Raw genomic sequence first — 19579 nt, 5'->3', positions numbered from 1 at the left:
AATTGGTCACGCGCAAGCCAACTTCTTGTTCCTGTCCACTGTGAAGATCAAGTGCAACTGTTCCTGCTTGCTCATTTGGTGGTGAACACGTGGTACGGAGTTGGCAGAAGGGCTCGGACTGGGCAGTACACGGTGGCACAGTGTGCCTGTGCATCGCCCAGCCATTCGATTCTTCTCCAGAATCTTGGTTTTCATGCAGTCTCTGCACTTATGGCTGTGAATAAAATGTGAGCAGAGTATAACCAATGCAGAGCTGTCTAAACTGCTGGGAGCCTGGACCAATCGCTCTGAGGGATGAACGGCCCCATTCATCTCAGTGAGGTATTAATTCAGACATCCAGTGATGATCATTTAAATGTCAAAATGCTTAGCTATTACTCTGCTCTTGTAAGAAAGGAGAGGGCCGGTGAGTGGGTGCAGGGGGGAGGGGGAAAGGTTACAGATCTACACAATTTACTGTGGACTTCTCACTTTGTGCCACAAATGGGTGGTGTTTGGGAGATTCCGCCACTTGCCCCCAGAAGAGTGGATGCAGAAGGCTCAGTGACAGGTAGGCTAAATTACCTGACTGCTGTTCTTCAAAAACTAGCCCCTCAGTCATCTTAGCCTTGAAGCCTTCCATCCATGTATTATTATTTCATATTTATAGAATGTCTTAGGTGTACAAGGTACTCTCCAAGAATGGACCAGATTCTGCTCTCACTTACACAGAAATCTGGAGTAACTCTATTCAAGTTAATGGAGTTATTCCAGATTTACACTGTGTGACTGAGATCAGAATATAGCCCAGCATTTCTGCCCAGAGGAAGTCACTCAGATGATGCACAGCGCAGGTACTGGGTCACTGTCAGGGAGAAGGGTTCTGCAATTCAGAGACTTATGCAGCAATTGGTACAGCTGCACTGGTGCTGATCCCAAAGCAATGCATTGTGCCAGAGACAGAGTGTCTGTATAGCCCTGTGGTTTGGACATTCACCAACAGCAGGGCATCTAAAATTTAGGCTATGGCTACACTACAGACAGGATCAACGCTCTGAGAGTGATCCACTGGCAGTTGATTTAGCGGGTCTAGTGAAGACCCGCCAAATCGACAGCAGATCGCTCTCCAGTCGACCCCTGTACTCTATCCCCGAAGGGAACAGTAAGGTAAGTCGACGGGAGAGTTTCTCCCGTTGACCCCTTGGGGCATAGACCCTGCGATAACTCAACCTAAGGTACGTCGACTCCAGCTACGTTATTCCCGTAGCTGGAGTTGCGTAGCATAGGTCGACTTACCACGGTAGTGTAGACATAGCCTTAGACTCAGCGTTGCTTGAGTCCCTAGAGTCATTAGAGGCTAAAATCCCAGCAATGGGTGTCACAAATGTGCAGGGTGGCTGATGTGCTTCTGAGTGTAGTATTGCCTGCAACCACAAGGCGACTCCTGCTGGGGCTGCTCCAGATCCTCGAGGCTGCCAATAGATGACAATTGGCCCTGCATAAACTCCAAGCAGCAGAGGAGACAGAGGGGAGCGGACAGAGGTCCACTAGAAGGGGAGCCCAGGCCATCCCCTTGGTCCCTGACCAGAGCTGGGTGGTCTAATGGCGGAGCCCCTGCCCTGCAGGAATGACAAAGGTGCAGCCGACCCAACACAAGTGGCATTGCAACCTGGTGCGCCTGCTTGGCATCCACACTTTTGCAGTCCCTCCAGCACCCACAGGCATTGGGCACCCCCAGACCTCCACGGACAAGTCAGGGGCACCGGGCAACCCGAGACTGCTGGAGACCAAGCAGAACAGAGGCACCCCCAGACCCCTGCGAACAAGTGGAACAGGGGAACCTGGGAGGGCGGGAGGATTGGATCCAGACTTTGGTGCTTCCTGGGGAAGTGAAGATGTGGGAGGAGGGTGGGGTATGGGACTCCCAAAACTGCCGGGCCCCTGGTGGGGATGGTGCTCTTCAGCCTGACTGCTTCTCTGGGTAAGAGAAGGACAAGTGTGAGATGGGAAGAGTGCGGAACTGGGTGCAGGGCAATGTGGAGGGTAGGGGGGAAAGAGCATGAGGCTGGGTGTGGGGTGAACTCTGAGCTGGGTGGCGGGACCATGTGGGGGGAAGAGCATGGGGTAGGGAGAGCATGGGGCAACGTTGGGGGAAGAACATGGGGCTGGGCGAACTGGAAGCTGGGTGGCGGGGCAACATGGGGGAAGAGTGTGGGGCAGAGAGGGTGCAGGGCAATGTGTGAGAAGAGCTCAGAGCTGGGTGCAGGGCGGGTAGAATTGGAAGCTGCTGTGGGGTGGCAGCATGAGAGCGCAGGACTGGGTGTGGGGGAATGGCAGGGTGAGCGGTCAGGGCAGGGTGCAGGGCAGGAGAGGGGGAGAGCTCTGGGCCCCCTTCTTAGGGAAATTCAGGCTGTGCTCCTGGGAAAAGGCCCAGAGCAAGGAATGTTTTTTATCTCTGCATTTTTTATCCCGATCTGCATTCACATGGTGTAGGTGGGGGAGTTCTCTGCTGTTTGCATTTTTTGTGGATTTAAAAAAAAAGGGGGGGGGAGCCTTGCAGTGATGCGCGTCAGGTAGGCAGGGAAGGCTTCTGAGCTGGGGGGGAGGGGGGGAGGTTGGGGGGGTTAGTTTTCCAACCTTGGGTGGCTGACAGCTGTGGGTGATTCTGAGCCTGGGTGTGTCAGGGGAGACAGGGCAATGCTGAGGGAGGTGGTTTTGAGCTGCAGAGAGGTCAGGTAGGAAGAGGAAGGAGGAGAAGGATGTGGGGGTGGGGTGGTATTTCTCAGTAGCTGCAGGTTGGGTTGGAGGGAGCTCAGGAGACTGATATGTTTGAGCTGGGAGGATGGGTGAGGTTGGCAGGGTTGAGTGCAGAGTGGAACGGGAGTTAATTGGTGAAGGAAGGAGGGGCAGGGGAGTTGGTGGGGAGTGGGGGAGAGATGGTGAGATAAGAGCTAGAGGGTAGAGGGAAGACTGGCACTAGGAGAGAGCAGTGACAGAGATAAATAGCCTCTTCTTCCCCTGACCTGGTACAGTAGAGCACCCCAATTTGCACTCTGGGAGCTGGGGATGCAAGAGGGCTGCCCACCCCCAGGAAAGGCTTCACCGCTGACTTTGAGTAATGAACCCCTAAGACTCAAAGCACAGCTAACTCAGCACCACAGAGCTCCACCAGGATCTGCACTGAAATCAGCAAGCCCCAACATTGCATGCCAAAGCAGTCCAATGGCCTCAGAATCACACAGAACTGGGCCCCCGCTCACTGGAAAAGGCTAGTGACCCTCAGCAAGCCTTTCAATGCAGCTAGTCTGCATTGGCGATGACACCTAAAATCCACTTGGGAATTTGCCAAAAGCATTTTTCACAGCTCCCATTTTCACACCCCCTGAAAAAAACCTGTGCAATAGAAACACTAAGCCTCTCACCAGGAAACAACTTCCCAGGAAACCTGACTTGACTATAAAGTGACTGTCTCCTACCATGTGTCTGTGCAGTGCCTAGCATAATGGGGCTCCGATCTCAGTTGTGACACTCTCGGTGCTACAGAAATACAAATAAGATTAAAGAAATACCTTTATCATATAAGGGCTTCATACAAGTGCTAGCTCCAAGATAGAAAACAACTCGCCATCTGCTGACAGGCCGCCCAGAGGGGGGGCAAGTGGGGCAATTTTCCCCAGGCCCCGGGCCCCACAGGGGCCCCCACGAGAATATAGTATTCTATAGTATTGCAACTTTTTTTTATGGAAGGGGCCCCCAAAATTGCTTTGCCCCAGGCCCCCTGAATCCTCTGGGCAGCCCTGTCTGCTGAAAAGCCTCTCTGGTGCGGATTCCACCTGTAGAAAAAACAGCTTTCCACCTACAAATAGAACAGGCCAGAGTGTGTGTACAGAAGTCCCCACTGTACCCCCAGCACAGTAACAGTCTGAAAGAGGGAGTTGAGTTCACTCCAGCCAGTTTGCACTTTTGTTACTGGAAGGAAATGTGTTAAAAGAAGTTGGAACAATGGAGCCTCTTCCCACAGCCCCTTCAGAACTGCACTCTGCCTCCCTGCTCTGCTGTGCTGCACGGGAAAGACAGCCCCCTTTATCCCTTCCCACTTGCCACAGGAGCATGTACAAGACTCCAGAAGAAGCAGTTCTGTATTGAGAAACAGAGCCCAAGGCATTTGGGAGGAAATAGGCAGGGAACGCCTTCAAAGATGACCTTTGACCGATGACCTTTGACACTGCTGTTTCGTGGCTTTGATCTCTGATGGCCTCCAAACTCTCAAGCATCCAGTGAAAGAATTTCAACTGCAGTAAACTGTGCATTTGAATCCTGCTGTGAGGGCTGGACTCCCTTGATCTTATCAAATACTCAGAAATTCACTGTCCAGACCCTTCAGAAGCAGTCTGTGGGATCCGTCTCACCAGCCACAAGGGAACACTTAGGCCTTGTCTACACTGCCACTTTACAGCGCAGCAACTTTCTCGCTCAGGGGTGTGAAAAAACAACCCGCTGAGCGCTGCAAGTTTCAGTGCTGTAAAGTGGCAGTGTAGATAGTGTGGCAGCACTTTAATGTTGCTAGTGAAGACATACCCTTAGAAAGAGGTTTTATACCTTTGAGTTTATAGCAAAAATCTCAATTGTGGATCTACCTGATAAACCAGTTAGGGCCACATTTTCAGCAGAGCTCAATTCCCATTTAGGCACCAATATAAGTGGTTAGATTTTAAAAAAGAGCCCATTCACAGTTGCTGAGCTCTTGAAAAATCTGGTCCATAGTAGAGCAACAATGCCAGAGCAGCCCCAAAGAACAGATTTTACAACACATTTGTGTGAAACAGGTTAATCAACTGCTAGCAAAGCAGATTGGCTCCAATTCTCCTGGCAGGCGTCCTTCTCCAACATCCGCATCACCCGCCTCAAAGCCAGAGTCAGACTTCCAAGGAAAGATATGGATCACTCTGAACCAGCAGGTTTCAGAGTAGCAGCCGTGTTAGTCTGTATCTGCAAAAAGAACAGGAGTACTTGTGGCACCTTCGAGACTAACAAATTTATTAGAGCATAAGCTTTCGTGGGCTACAGCCCACTTCTTCGGATGCTTATGCTCTAATAAATTTGTTAGTCTCTAAGGTGCCACAAGTACTCCTGTTCTTTTTTCTGAACCAGCAGTGGTTCATCAATGGTCCTACGTTCAGTGACATCAGTTAGCACAGATCATCTGCACGAACCCAATAGGAGGTGGATTCCAAACTTCCTGTGCCAGAAGTTATTATGGCTCACAAATATGACTTCTATCCCTGCACCTTAATTTAGTCTCCTGTGCACAGAATGCCTCCTTGCATACATCACAGCCCGAAGGAGTACTTTCAACCAGGTCAGTTGTGACTAGCCCTGTGGGATACACAGCCATGCCAGAGAAGGGAAGTCACAAATGCTAACCATCCAGGAATAAACTTCCAGTAAGTGACAGATATCACTAATGAGGCAAATATCCTGAGCCTTGCTGCAAAATCCTACACTGAATAACATGCACCTGGTCCCACTCCTGGGAACCTGTCTTTCATCCCCTACATCCATTATGGCTCGCATCATGCCATGTACACATCCAGCCATCGCTCCAGCAGCACAACCACATCTGATAGGAAAAGCTGGCTCAGAAGTGACAGACCATTCAGCAAAGAGTGTCACATCCTCTTGGGTCATTTTATCTGTGTCTGGCTGAGGCTACATGCCAACCTCCAGGGCGCTTATTTCGCACTTGTGTGTTTGCGGCTCCTTCGCTGAAGGAGCACAATGTTTGCAAGTTTGAGATTGCTGGGTAGAGATATGCACATATTTCAATTTAGAGATGCTATGAAATATAAGCAAAAAATTTGTATGGGGCATAATTCACTATCCTTTCTCCCTACAGACTTGAATGCATGACTATTGGGCAACGTGGCTTGCTCAACTAACCAGTGAGCTAAGAATAGAAGCGATCTATGAAACAAAACCTGCCAGGATTGGCAGCTATTTCAGGCACATTTGGCTGGTGGGACAGAATGACATAACAGGACATAAGGAGGAAGCAGTATGTGACACATCTGTAACCTCACTAAAAGCCATGGATAGGCTTTGGCACTTTGGTGGAGCTGTTGCCATTGTGTGTGCTCCTCAGACACAGAAGCATTGCAGGGACTGGGTCTGGGACGTGCTGTGACAGCCTGTCACCGTAGGACCAGTCCTTCCTATAGGAGGGAACCATGGCCTGGATCTGAGGCCACGTCTACGCTACAGGAACTAAACCAGCACAGCTACAGTGCTGTAGCTATGCCAACATAACCGCCCAATCGAGACACAACCTACAGCGATGGAAGGGGATTTTCCATCACTGCAGAAACACCACCTTCCCAAGCGATGGTAGCTAGGTCAACAAAAGCATTCTTCCATCTACCTAGCTGTGTCTACACCTGGACACTCCAGGATTTTTCACACCCCTGAGTGCCATAGTTATGTCGACCGAAATGTTAAGTGTAGACCAGGCCTGATCCTGGTTGATTTCAGGGAAAGATCCAGCACTGGATTCCAGGCACAGGAGCAATCAGTGAAGGGCACAGGGGCTAAGTCCCACCAACGAGAGACTCTCCATTACTGCATTAGGCACACACAGCACCTTTCTAGCAAATCCTTTTCTCCCACAGCACAATGGACAAAAGCAGCAGGAGGGAAATGGTAGCTCTTCAATGCAGCACTACAACATGCACAGGAAGGGGCTGGCTGTGCCCATAGCAGCATACCAAACACAGGGCCTGCAGGCTTGATCCAGCCCCAAGGCCCATCCTTCCAACCCCCAACTCATCCCATGAGTTTCCAATGGACCCAACCCACAGCCTTTCTGGCTCTGGGTGGAGGCCACTGAGCCACCATCCCCCACTAGTTGTCAAGGTGCCACTCAGCTCTGCCCCAGCCTCCCTGCCACCACTGAGCCTGCAGCCTTGGGCTCCTGCTGTCATAGAATCATAGAACATCATAGTTGGAAGGGACCTCAGGAGGTCATCTAATCCAACCCTCCGACAGATTTTTGCCACAGATCCCTAGATAGCCCCCTCAAGGATTGAACTCACAACCCTGGGTTTAATAGGCCACTCAAACCACTGAGCTATCCCTGTCCCCTGTGTAAGGAAATGAGGGAGGGAGGAAGAGAAGAGACGAGACAATTCCCAAAGATGGGGGGGAGCAAAGAGAGGAACTGTTGGGAAAGAGGAAGAATATCACATGGGTGTGGGGAAAGGGGGCCCCTAACTGGGCAGAGGAAGAGAGGGATCATACAGGCATTTACTCTAACAGCATCTTTAACAACGAGAACCTGGCTGCAGCAGGACAAGCCCACACCATTAGCCTCTTGCCAGCTCTTTGATCCCCAGCTCAGAGAAAGGGCCATACAGCCCTCCCCACAGAACGAGTTAGACACATCAGGTCCATAGCACGTTCGGTGCAGCAGCCCCACAGTGCAGTCTTGGGAGGGACAGCTAAGGACATGCTGGGCTGGCAGATTCTAGCCCCTCAGAGGACTCTTTCCCACTGAAAGGGCAGAGCTAGCTGGGAGCTCCTCACTGCCTTTCCAGCCCTCTTTGGAGAGCACAGCTTTCCAGAACCAAAGGTGCGAGTACAGGGGCAGCACCAGCACCAACCCCACCCCAGCCCCAGGGGGAGGTGCACATGCTTAACTTTCAACATTGACATCAGTGGGCCCTTTCACAGGCTTGATCGGGGCTGTGGGGTGCACTGCTCAGACTCCCGCAGCACCCCAAATAAACCCAACTATCTTGGGATTCACACTTGTGTCTATGATTTTAAGGGTCCTTTGCCTCAGGTAGCCTGAAATAATGTGGTCTCTGGTTTTCCTATGGCATTCCCAACACCTAGGAACTGAAAAGTCTATAACAAGACTGGATCTCTCTTTATTTCACTCACTCCTTGAGGTATTAAAAAAACCAGTGAATAACAAACACAAGTACACAGACACTGCCACCTGCACACACCTTTGTCACGTGTGCACTAAGCACGAGTGGACACATCTGATTTAACTCCATAACCATGTGGAATTACACACACATGCACATAATTCTAGACAGTTCTGCCAATAACAGGCTTCAGTGGCAGAAGAAAAATAGAACTGATTAAGTTATTTATGATCTGTATTACAGTAGCAGCTAGCAGCTCTTGTCATGGATAGGGACCCACTGTGCCAGATGCTGTATGAACACAGAAAAGGGTTCCTGACCCAGAGAGCTTGGTCTGTCTGTCCCTCCCACTCCCTATATGAGGAACTTCCACACTGATGGCAGGAAGAGGGAATTTGATGGATCAGGGAGCAGAGAGCACTGCATGAGAATGATGGCGGCAGCACGTAGCTGAAATTCCCTTGCCAGTGGTTGTTGAAGGGATGAGTATCTCACCCTATACATAATATTCAACCAGAACATTTGGAAAGGAGTTGGTTGGACTGGACATATCACAGAGAACTGGGCCCAGTAGTAAATCATCCACTATTACTCAGATGGGTCACTGAGCCAGTTCCTAAAGCCACTGGTGGCTCATTAACTTGGTGAGTCCCCTTCACTAAGACACAAAATTACAGACCTGACACGAGTGCACCCCAAAGGACAGCACTTCTGGGCAAAAATTAGGTCCTGTTTGGTTTGGATGGACTTTGATGACAGAGGCCGCAGTAGCTGGGGAACATGGCTTCTCAGGGGAAGGCTAGAGCTGGGAGTCAGGTTAAAGGACAACAAGCTGTTCACTAGCCCTCTCCGCAGAAGGGGAGAGGACGGATTGTTTTGTTTTAAACTGTAATTCAGATGGTTTTAGCAAACAATCCCTCAGGCAGAAGGAACCTGCATGGAGAGCTGGAGGCCACAGCAGACAGCTGGAACTGACAGGTTTTACAAGCCAAAACTGGCCCTCTTATTGGCTCCACCCTACCATGAAGAATGCAGGAACTGCACCATGCAACTGTGGTTCACCCAAAATGAGCTCTGCTCAGCTCAGGACTTTCAAGACCTTCAGAAGGAGTCCAGTTTGTGGGACAATGGACAGAGCTCCTGCCTTTACAGTTCCTGAGCGGAGATGTCAAAACAGACACAGGGCAATGCAATGTGCCCAAATAGACTCCAGGGCACTACAGCATCCACAACCTGCCCTGCTGTACAAGCCCTGGTGACACCTGCCCAAGAGGCCGTCTTTACTGGACATCCTCCTGCCTCATGAGAGCTCTCCAAACAACTGTGTGTACTCCTGCTCTACATCCATTACAAGAGCTCCCTCCATGAGGCAACTGATTTTCATTGGCCCTTTGAATGGCCACTTAAGACAATTAAAGCTAGAAGAACGGTCCAATGGCAGAAACTGTCATTATGGGGGTACCGCTTGGAAATAACCAATTTGTTGAATATCCCTCCTCGAAACACCACTAGAGGACACACTCCACATCCAAGTGCCCAACAGAGTAGAGCAGAGCCAGCCAGGGGTTCCTCACAGCTGGAAGATTCAGCACCACAAACCACCCAGCACTGATTCGAACAACTCATTTCCACGTCAAACACTAGGATGAGGAAATTATTCTACTCTGATCTTGCAACCGATCCACTGGGATTCTGCCAGGATAGGGGCCCCAGTTTGTACGCTCTTCAGGGCTAGGACCATGTTTGTGAAGTGCCAGTGCAAACAAGTGGTGCTGAATAGCCACAACCAATAAGTGCTGGATGGCTAAAAGTTTGAAAACTAAAAGCCACATCACATCAGCTCCTCAAAGAAAGCAGCTTTTGCTGGGAGCCCAGTGCTCCCAAAATACTGAGGCGTGTTAAGCTTCACCTTCTCTGCCAAAGTAAATAACAAAATCTCTTGGAATTTGGAAACCAGTGCAAATGCCCAACTCCCCCTCTCCAGGCATGTACAGCTCCCATGACTGTATCCAATAGGAGTTACTCTTAGGAGAGCCATCAGGCCCCTGGATATTTATACCCTTTCTAAAACATTGTAAACACAGACTCCCAACTGCACAACGCCCACTCAGTGTCCTCCCTGCCCCCACCCATTCATTCAATCTCTCCCTTTTTTCCCCAGCTCCCTCATCTCCTCCTAGAATTCATACCCTTTCCCTCAAAAGTCTCTGGGCCTGATTTGCTCTTATCCTGCACCATGTGCAATCATTTACACCAATGCAAAGCAACTGCAGATTGGGTGCAAGACACCACCAAGTCAGAGCACCTCATCCCAAAGGTGATTGCACACTTTGTATTGTTCTTAGCGCTCGTTAGAGATCTGAAAACATCTCAGTATAACTGTGCAATGCAATTGATTTGCAGGATGGTGATAAGTTTTACTTTAAACATTATGTGGAGGAGCAGGGGGTAAGAGGACACTCTACATTTAAGCAAATCCTCATGTGCTCAAGTTTGACGTGTCTGTTGGTCCAGGTACAAATGTTCTCTATAGAGTCCATCTCTGTGGGAAGCTGCATCAAGTAAAGCCGTACCTATTTTGTAGTGTATAGGTCTGTGCAGCGCCCAGCACGCTGGGAGTCCCTAGACACTACTGGGGTACCCATAATAACAGCAAGATACAGGAAAGGAAAAAGAGCCCCTTGGATAGCATTTTTATGAATATGAATTTGCATTACAGTAGCATCTAGAGGCCCCAGCCGAGATCGATGTCCCACTGTGCCAGGTGCTCCATAGGCAGCATGAGAGATACACAGTCAGTTGACAAGACAGACGGACAAAGGAGGGAGAGAGAGATAATTGTGCTTGTGGATAAATGATGGTGCCCAGCCTCCCTAGCCCCCTTAACAAGCGGGGATTAAGGACAGACCAGAAACCAGCTGGAGAAGTTGTGAGGCTTCATCATTGATAGTCCAATTGCATAAGTCCTGCCTCTCCCCTTCTAACAACTAGCACCAGGCCAGGCCCTCCAGTGATAACGCTGCTTAGGAGCATCTGGTGTTGGATCCCAACACCCATGGGGAGGAGAATTCGGGGAGAAAGAATCTGCAGGACTGTGGCTTGGTGTCAGAGGGCAGTGAGGGCAGTGCACAGCAGGGGCAGCACGACTGCAACACATGGCACTGCACTTCCATCCTCTTAGTGATTTATTTACTGGCACTTCTGCCTCACCAGAGCAGAACAGAACAGCCAGAGCAGATGCTGCCTCCAAACCCAACCTGCCAAGGGTTAACTTGCTCTTGGTCAGCACCAACCCTCCTAGATGTGCTTAGGAATTTTCCAAGGCCAATTAACAGCCTTCCACCTGGGTTCCAGCTACTATTTATAACATGAATAATGGAATAAGGAGCCACCCAAGCATACCAGCTCCATTTGTTATGGCTAAACTTGAACCTCAGAGGTTGTGTCCTGCTTAGTAAACAGTAGTCTCGAGTGCTCCCAATGCACCTTCATTGTGGGGCTAGCAACTGCTGGAGAAGGCACTGCTGGGAAGTCTGGGAGACCAGTCCCCAGAGGAGTGTAAGCTCTCAGTTAAAGGCAGAAATAGTGACACAGCAGCCAGCCCCTACCTATCCCAGGGGACTCTGCTCTGCTCTCCTCCATGGGCTCTCATTTCTGCCTCTGCGTTCCCATGAAGGGACTGTTCTTCTCACTCACCTGCTAGGTCTTGTCTTTTCCGCCAGGCCTACACTAGGAAATTAGGTGGGTATAACTACGTCGCTCAGGAGGGTGAAAAATCCATACCCCTGAGCAACTCATTAAACCGACCTAACCCCCGGTGTAGACAGCACTAAACTGACAGGAGAATTCTCCCATCAGAAAGAGCTACCGCCTTGTGGGAAAGTGGATTAACTATGCCAATGGAAGAAGCTCTCCCATCAGTGTAGATAGTGTCTTCACTGAAGCGCTACAGCGACCCAACTGCAGCATTTTAAGCGTAGACCTGCCCATGAGTTTAAGCTCTTCTAGGAAGGGATTATTGTTTGCTATAGGTTTATACAGTGTGTAGCACATTGGGTCCTAAACTGGCTAGCCTCTAGGTGCTACCACTATATAACTATTAAATAAGCAGGATCCTAATCCCATTTCTCTGCACTTGGTTGAACAGAAAAGAAGTTTGTAGTTAAAAACAAAATGCAAAGCTCTTTTCCCCCAAGTATTAGAGTCACAGGAGACATTCACAGACACTGCCCCCGGCTAGAGTCCCTGACACTTCCTCTGAGGGCTGCATGTCCCCAAGGTGGTTTCCCTCCCCACTACCCCAGATAGGGTGACCAGATAGCAAGTGTGAAAAATCAGGACAGGGGGTGGGGGGTAATAGGAGCCTATATAAGAAAAAGCCCCCAAAATCGGGACTGTCCCTTAAAATCGGGACATCTGGTCACCCTAACCCCAGACAATGCACAAACAAACTATGGCCTTCCTAGAGTGACAGAGAACTGACACACTCAGACTCCACGCCCAGCTGCCACTTGACCTCCTACCTATTAGCAGCAGATTCATCCAGCACTTTTTCATTTCTGTTGCTGATTTTCCACCCCATTCCAACAGCATTAAAGTCACAGAATATCCCTGCCCCCACAGCTAATGTCACGGCAGCTCAAGAACAGCACCAGGGTGGAACCACCACTTTTACCTTGTGTCCCGTAGTTTTAGAGGGCTTTGGCACTCTAGTGCTATGGCTGCCAACTGGATATGGCACATCCAACGGCTTAGCTTCTGGCTCCTCTTTATTGTTTTGGATGGGACTATAAGTGAGACGGGCACTGAGCTGCCCTGTGCTCCTTCCATACAGGAGGCCAGTCAAACGCATTGTGTGGAAAGCTGAAAATGCAGAACTGGATGTAACATGGTGGCTTTGAACCCCTTTGATTCTTCAGTCAAAGGCAGCCGCACATTCTGAGGCAGGGCCACCCAGCTGTGATGAGGCTTTTCAGACTCAGCCAGGCCATGAAATTCTCGTTCAGCTTTTGCTCACTTTCCCATGGTAACGGACTGCATGAGAAACACAGCAAAGATGGGGTTAATATGCACACAACAAACAAGGTCTGTGACAGGAAAAGAGGCATCTTGGCTCAGGACTTCAGGGAGTACAGCAAGATAATGAAACACAGACACTGGGAAGTGCTCTGAACACAACTGCTCACAGGAGTGACTCACCTACCCATTCTGCACTGGCTGGCTCCCCTTCTTATCCCCTGCGGCTGGAGCTGGACTGAACACTACACAGTGATGGGGTGGCAGAGCTCAGAACAGAGACCAGCCACATGGCCAGAGGCAGAGGAGCCCTGTCCAGGCTTGGAAAAGAAATGGGTAACAAATCAGATCAGAAAAACAAGTCTTGGGACAAGTGGAGTGTATGATTCCAGGCCCTGCATGCTGAGAGTCAGGGAGGTAGGGGAGCACAGAAAGGGATCGCAGGAGCTAGAGATGAGACAAGAGTCTTAAGTGGCCAAGACTGACCCCACTGCAAGGGTAGGCTCTTGCTCCCCGAGAGGGGATAGCATCAGCACAGCATCTCACATCAGAGTTTGGGCAAAAATCTAGCTCTCACCAAGCTGAACATGTCTCACTTCATGGCCCAATCTGCACCGGATCAGAAGGGAGACGCATTCCCTGCCCTCTACACAGAGCAGAACAAGGGGACACAAATGGTAGTGTGTTACGAGACAGAGTGAGTGAAAGCTGGTGGATTGTACATTCCACAGTCAGGGCCGGCTTTAGGCCAATTCGCCCGATTCGCCGGAATCGGGCCCCGCGCTTAAGAGGGCCCCGCGCCTTAGGCGCCTTTTTAATTTTTTTTACTAACCCAAGGTCTGCTCTGGGGTCTTCGGTGGCCCCACTCTCCTGGCTGGAGCTCCGGCTGGAGCGCGGCAGCCCCATGACCCCGGCCGGAGCGCCCGCAGCCCCGCTCTCCTGGCTGGAGATCCGTCTGGACCGCGGCGGCCCCGCTCTCCTGGCTGGAGCTCCGGCCAGAGCGCGGCAAGCCCGCGGCCCCGCTCTCCTGGCTGGAGCTCCGGCCAGAGCGCGGCAAGCCCGCGGCCCCGCTCTCCTGGCTGGAGCTCCGGCCAGAGCGTGGCGGCCCCATGACCCCGGCCGGAGCGCGGCAAGCCCGCAGCCCCGCTCCCCTGCCCGACGACCCTGGCCAGAGCACGGCAGTCCCACGACCCAGCTCCCCTGGCCTTTAATCCGAAGTGCCGCCGAAGACTGGGAGCGCCGCCCAGTGAGTACAAGCCCCAGGAATCGGGCCCCGCACTTGCTAAAGCCGGCCCTGTCCACAGTGGTGGGAGGCTGAGGGTGTAGCAGGGAAAGCAACCAACAGGAGGTAACCAGACTGACAAGATGCATGGAGCTGCTTTTTCTTGCACTCTGCAATGCTGCCAACTCATGATTTTATTCATAAGACTCATGGGTTATGGAGTTCCTCCTAAAGCCCTATGCTGGATTCATGGGAATCTCAACTTTCATTAAAAAAAAAAAAAAAAAAAAAAAAAAAAAAAAGTGTTTCTAGCCCTCGTGGCTATAGGAAAAAGCTTGAGAGCATGCACTCCAAAGGTTCCAGTATTTTAAAAACATCTCATGATTTTTGGAGCCTGACTAATGATGTGTGAATTCTTGGGGATGGTGAACACATCCTCCTGTGAGACCCTCTTTGTGCTCCACCCCCAAGGGTGTAAATTAGCCCAGCTGTCACTCATGCCAACTACCCAATAACGATTAGCAGTGCCATTCACATCCCCACAGACATTACCACAAGCACCGGACTTGAGTCATCCAGCACCAAATGGCTTTAACGAGAACAACTTCAGCTCCTTGATGGAGACAAGACCAAGCTCCCCATATCAGACACAAATCTAGGGTTTTATTTTAAGCCACAGACTTTCTGAAATGTAAATATACCATTGAGAGCCAAAAATCCAAGCACGGAGGCCTGTGCTCTAGCAACAAATCTGATCTGAATTCCCAGTCGCCACAAAAAGCAAACTGCAAATCCAGACCCACAAGCTCATGTGAGCAGAGAAGACTCATTACTAAGGGCTTATCTACACTTACAGCACTGCAGCTGCACTGTTGTAGTGCTTAGTGAAGATGCTACCTACGCAGCATACCAAGCGTAGGTACTCTACCTCCCCAAAAGGCATCAGCTATGTCATTGACATAAAACACTGTCTACACTTGGGGTTAGGTCAGTATAACTGTGTCGCTCAGGGGTGCTGAGTTCCAGACTCCTGAGTGACAGTTATACTGACATAATTTGGTAGTGCAGACCAAGTCTAGGTCTGGATACTAGTTTGGATATTATTATGTAGTATCAGTATTCCAGAACCACTGAAAGGCCCCAGAGCAGATCAGGACTCCACTCTGCTGGGCACTGTGCAAGCACACAGTAAGAGACAGTCCCTGCCCTGGAGAGCTTCCAGTCTAAGTTCAGGCAAGATGCAACAAGCTGGTGTAAGAAACAAGCGGAAAGCGTGTGCACACGCATGCACATGCATGGCCCCCAACCCCACCCCACAATAAGAGAGCCAGGAACATGTGGCTGCATGGAATGGCTTTGTGCCGTTTACACAGTTGAAGCTTGTAAGATATTAACCAACAGGAGATATTAACAAGGTCAGAAATCCCTGCTGATAAGATCTAAACTGCCCTGACCCAAAGCCCCAAACATTTTCTGACATGCAAACTATCTGACTGCTGTTTTGTTTTCACTCTCTCTTGCTTCCTACTCGCATCAGGCAGCTGAATAGGAAATGCTGAAATCCCAGGAGTGGCTCAGCCCAAATCAGGAAGTACTGGAGATCTTCCAAGAAAGCCTGCGGTTTCCAGGCCGAAGAGCTCTGCACACATCTGGTCATAAGCATCACATTTTTATCTCCACAGAACTTGAGCCCCACCCTTCCCTGCCCAGGCCCAGAAATAAAGTACACAGCTGGGACTAGAGGGAAAGCACACCTGAAGGGCGGTCACTGCACACTTTATACAGTAGAACAGTCAGGAAGAAATCTACCTACAGTATGTTCAGTTGCCCAGTGCTGCCACATCCCCCAGATGCTTGGGACGGCAGTGTCTCTGGTTCTCCCAAACTCAGAGAAGGGCACACATGCAGTGATGTTAATTTCAGATATTTCTAAATCCCCAGATTGGTGACTGGGTGGGAGGTCCGAAGAAGCACTGCTCCCTCGTGGGATGATGCCCTTTCCGTCCCATGCAGCCAGTGCCTCTGACTTCAGCACATGGCATTGGGGTTGTGCTAAGGTGAGAGCTCTTAACAGTAACACATTACACTGATGCCCAGGGGGTGCCTAGTGCTAGCTCGAGTCCCTTCCTTCCTCTGCTCCACGCACACTGGGCAGATTTAGATCTCTAAATAAGGTGGCCCCTATTTTTGCCCAGCACACACACACCTGAGCCAAACCTCGCCCAGATGGCACAGCATCATCATTTCTGCAGAAGTCCCTGAATATAGCCTAGTTACAGGGCTGGGCAGAGTATCTGTCCAAATCCCCCATTCTGTACACTAAAGCCATGCTAACATGGGAAGTGCTGGAAGCTCTGTTTTTCTGGAGCATCAGCGGTGTCAAGCAGAGCAAGATCTGGATGTCCAGGGCACTACAGTGACATTTCTGTTCCCAAGACAGAGCCAAACACACCTCCTATGGTAGGGTACCACCAATACTGCCCACTAATCAGCTCCAAACACCCATATGGACCCAGCCTGGTACCTCAACAAGATTCAAACATGGCTACAAATGGCCATTTATGAAGGCTCTGAGGTACTGTATACTGCTTATGTCCCTTTTTATACAAAATATCACAGTGGCATCTCAGCCAAAGCGTCCAAGGAAGGTAACATACAACTTTGGAGTGTTGCCCACTCTTGCAATTTTATCGTGAGTCGCATGATAGCTCATGTTTTTCCTTAAAGCTCCGGAAGTCAAACAATGACGTGAGAATCTCAGCTTTCATTTAAAAAAAAAAAAAAAAGTGTAAGTTTCTAGCCCTCATGGTTGTTGTAGAAACACTTGAAAATATGATTCCTGCAGGCTAAAAAAAAAACCAGACGGCAAATAAAGAGACCCAAGGTTGGTTTTTTTTAAATAATGATTTTTAAGGTACTCTTGATTTGGGTGGGCCCTTAGTCATGGTTTTTGAATATTTGGGTTGGCAATATTTGTGCAGTTAGTGAACTGCCTTAAGGCTTGGCTACCTGGGGACACTCAGGAAAGTTAAAATGAATTAACTAAAGCTGTGAAGTTAAAGCACATTAACTCCTGTGTGGATGTTCTCACTCAGAAGTGGGGTTCGTTCACTGCAGCATTAGCCAGAGGTTTAATTCACTTTAAAAATCACAGCTTATAGGTTCATAGATTCTAAGGCCAGAAGGGCCCATTGTGATCTCTAGTCTCAGCTCCTTGATAACACAGGCCATAGAACTTCCCCCAAATAATTCCTAGAGCAGATCTTTAACATCTACTCTTGATTCCAAGCGTAATCGGTCTTAACTTTCCTGAGTGTCCTGCATAGACAAGCCTTGGTGTTATCCACTCTCTAGATCAGGGGTCGGCAACCTTTCAGAAGTGGTGTGCCGAGTCTTCATTTATTCACTCTAATTTAAGGTTTCGCGTGCCAGTCATACATTTTAACGTTTTTAGAAGGTCTCTTTCTATAAGTCTATAATATAGAACTAAACTATTGTTATATGTAAGGTAAATAGGGTTTTAAAATGTTTAAGAAGCTTCATTTAAAATTAAATTAAAATGCAGAGCCCCCCGGACTGGTGGCCAGAACCTTGGCAGTGTGAGTGCCGCTGAAAATCAGCTCGCGTACCGCCTTCGGCACCCGTGCCATAGTTTGCCTACCCCTGCTCTAGATCCAAGATATCCAGGAGGGTGATAGAGATGCACTGGGCTCACGTGGATACTCCTTAACCTGGACATCCCCTTATATCTATGTCTAATGCAGCTTCCTGCCAGGACTACAAACACCACCCTCCTGTTAATGGCATAAGAGTCTTGTTTGAACCCCATGAGATGCAATCACACACACAATCCCCAGCACATATCTGACACCAAGATAGCAGTGCAACAGTCTACCACAGAACCAGAGAGTGGACATGACACTCACCGCATACTGTGTATCTCAGAACAACAAGACCCCCAGACTTAAACTCACACTAGCATCATGCAGGGTGGGACTGGATGATTCTGCAGTATCCTACATCAGATACTGACCAACTTCACCTGAGGAAGACACAGGCTATGCATGGTGTTAGGGTTCTGGAGGACATAAGCAGAGCTAACTAATCTCCACAAGGCCTGCTCCTTCATTTCCAGATGGGTTAAACATCCTGCTTGCCTTGGACTGGATTCCTCAAATTACACCCCAATGTTTTGCTTTGCAGAAACGTGATGCCTGCGCCTCCCTCGACAGCCACCTGCGAAGGGACCTCCTGATGCCATGGCTTGGAGAACTCCTGCTCTGTGCAGGCAAAGCAGAGGACTCATCCTCCCTAGGGGAACCATCACTTGCCTACTGTCCATCTAAGGCACTGGGCTCTCTATTACACCGACCAGCAGCCCTGAGAGTCACGGCAGGGTACACACCCCAACCAGACAGACTGCTCCTGGGAAGAGAAAGCTTGCCCCATTTCCATGAGCACCCAGCTGCTCCGTCTCTCAACATGGGACCCAGGGAATCCCACCTCTCAGCTGCTTAAGACCTCCCTCTCAAGCGAGGGGGGAAGAGGAGGCGTGAGGAGGAAATCCCTGCGGCTGGGTCATTAAGTCCATGTCGCAGGGCCTAGTCATGTGGGGAGATGCAAAAATAGCTCAAGCTCCTCTCTCATTTCCCTTTTCTCTGCATCCCAAGCCAGGGCGCAGCCCTCCCCGCTCTGCCGGCGCAGCGAGCTCGGCCCCCTGCTAGGTGCCCCAAGGGTGCTCTGCACCCGGCCCGGCCCGAGGGACAGGCGGGGATCACTTACTCTGGCTGGAGGCGCCGCTCCCTTGGGCCAAGCTCACACTCGCTTCTCCTCCTTTAATTCCATCTGGGGAGAAAACAGAATCCGACTCGTAAATGGGGTTGAGCATCTGCTGGAGCCCTGGCATGGAGCCTGCTGCCGGAGCCCAGGTCGGGGGTCAGCGGGGGCAGAGGGGCAACTCCGCCATCTCCAGCCAAGGCAGCGGGCGTCAGAGCCGGGCTCGGCCGCTCTCGCATCCAGGCAGCTGCTTCCCGCCGGCTGCTCCTTCAGCTGGAGGAGGGGCAGGGCGAAGGGGCTTCCCTCGGTGCCATGATCTCAGGCGGCCCGCGGCAGCTCTCAGGAGCCAGCGAGAAGCTGAGCGCCGCCCATCCCCGTGCGCTCCGGCTGCAGCCCGCTCCGCTCCGCTCCGCTCCGGGCTTTCCGTGGCCGAGACACCTGCGGCGGCCTCCCCAGCCCGGGCCAGGCGCAGAAATAGCTCGGGGAGGGGCCCGCCCCGAAATAGCCCGAGCGCAGGAGCCGGGCTCCGAAAAAAGTTGCATTGTTTGCGAAGGGCGCTCGTGATTGGCCGGGCCGCAGCCAATGGCAATCGAGCCAGGAAAGTTTGCGATTGAAGTCCCTATTGGAAACAACTGGGAGGTGGGCTCCATCCGCAGAG

The 19579-nt window shown here is 50.6% G+C and overlaps 1 protein-coding gene across 1 annotated transcript in view; it reads right to left on the bottom strand.

The window, feature by feature from the left end:
- Nucleotides 1–19051, bottom strand: part of HDAC7 (histone deacetylase 7) — a 135689-nt gene extending 116638 nt beyond the window's left edge. The window contains exon 1 of the mRNA XM_065419364.1: nucleotides 18928–19051. Within this exon, the coding sequence (XP_065275436.1) occupies nucleotides 18928–19051 (124 nt within the window). The remainder of the gene's footprint in view (nucleotides 1–18927) is intronic.
- Nucleotides 19052–19579: the final 528 nt, after the last annotated feature.

The sequence above is a fragment of the Emys orbicularis genome, chromosome 19 (assembly GCF_028017835.1).
Source record: "Emys orbicularis isolate rEmyOrb1 chromosome 19, rEmyOrb1.hap1, whole genome shotgun sequence".
NCBI classification, from domain to species: Eukaryota; Metazoa; Chordata; order Testudines; family Emydidae; genus Emys; species Emys orbicularis.
The sequence above is the reverse complement of the archived record's forward strand: the minus strand, read 5'-3'. Positions and strand labels throughout refer to the sequence as shown.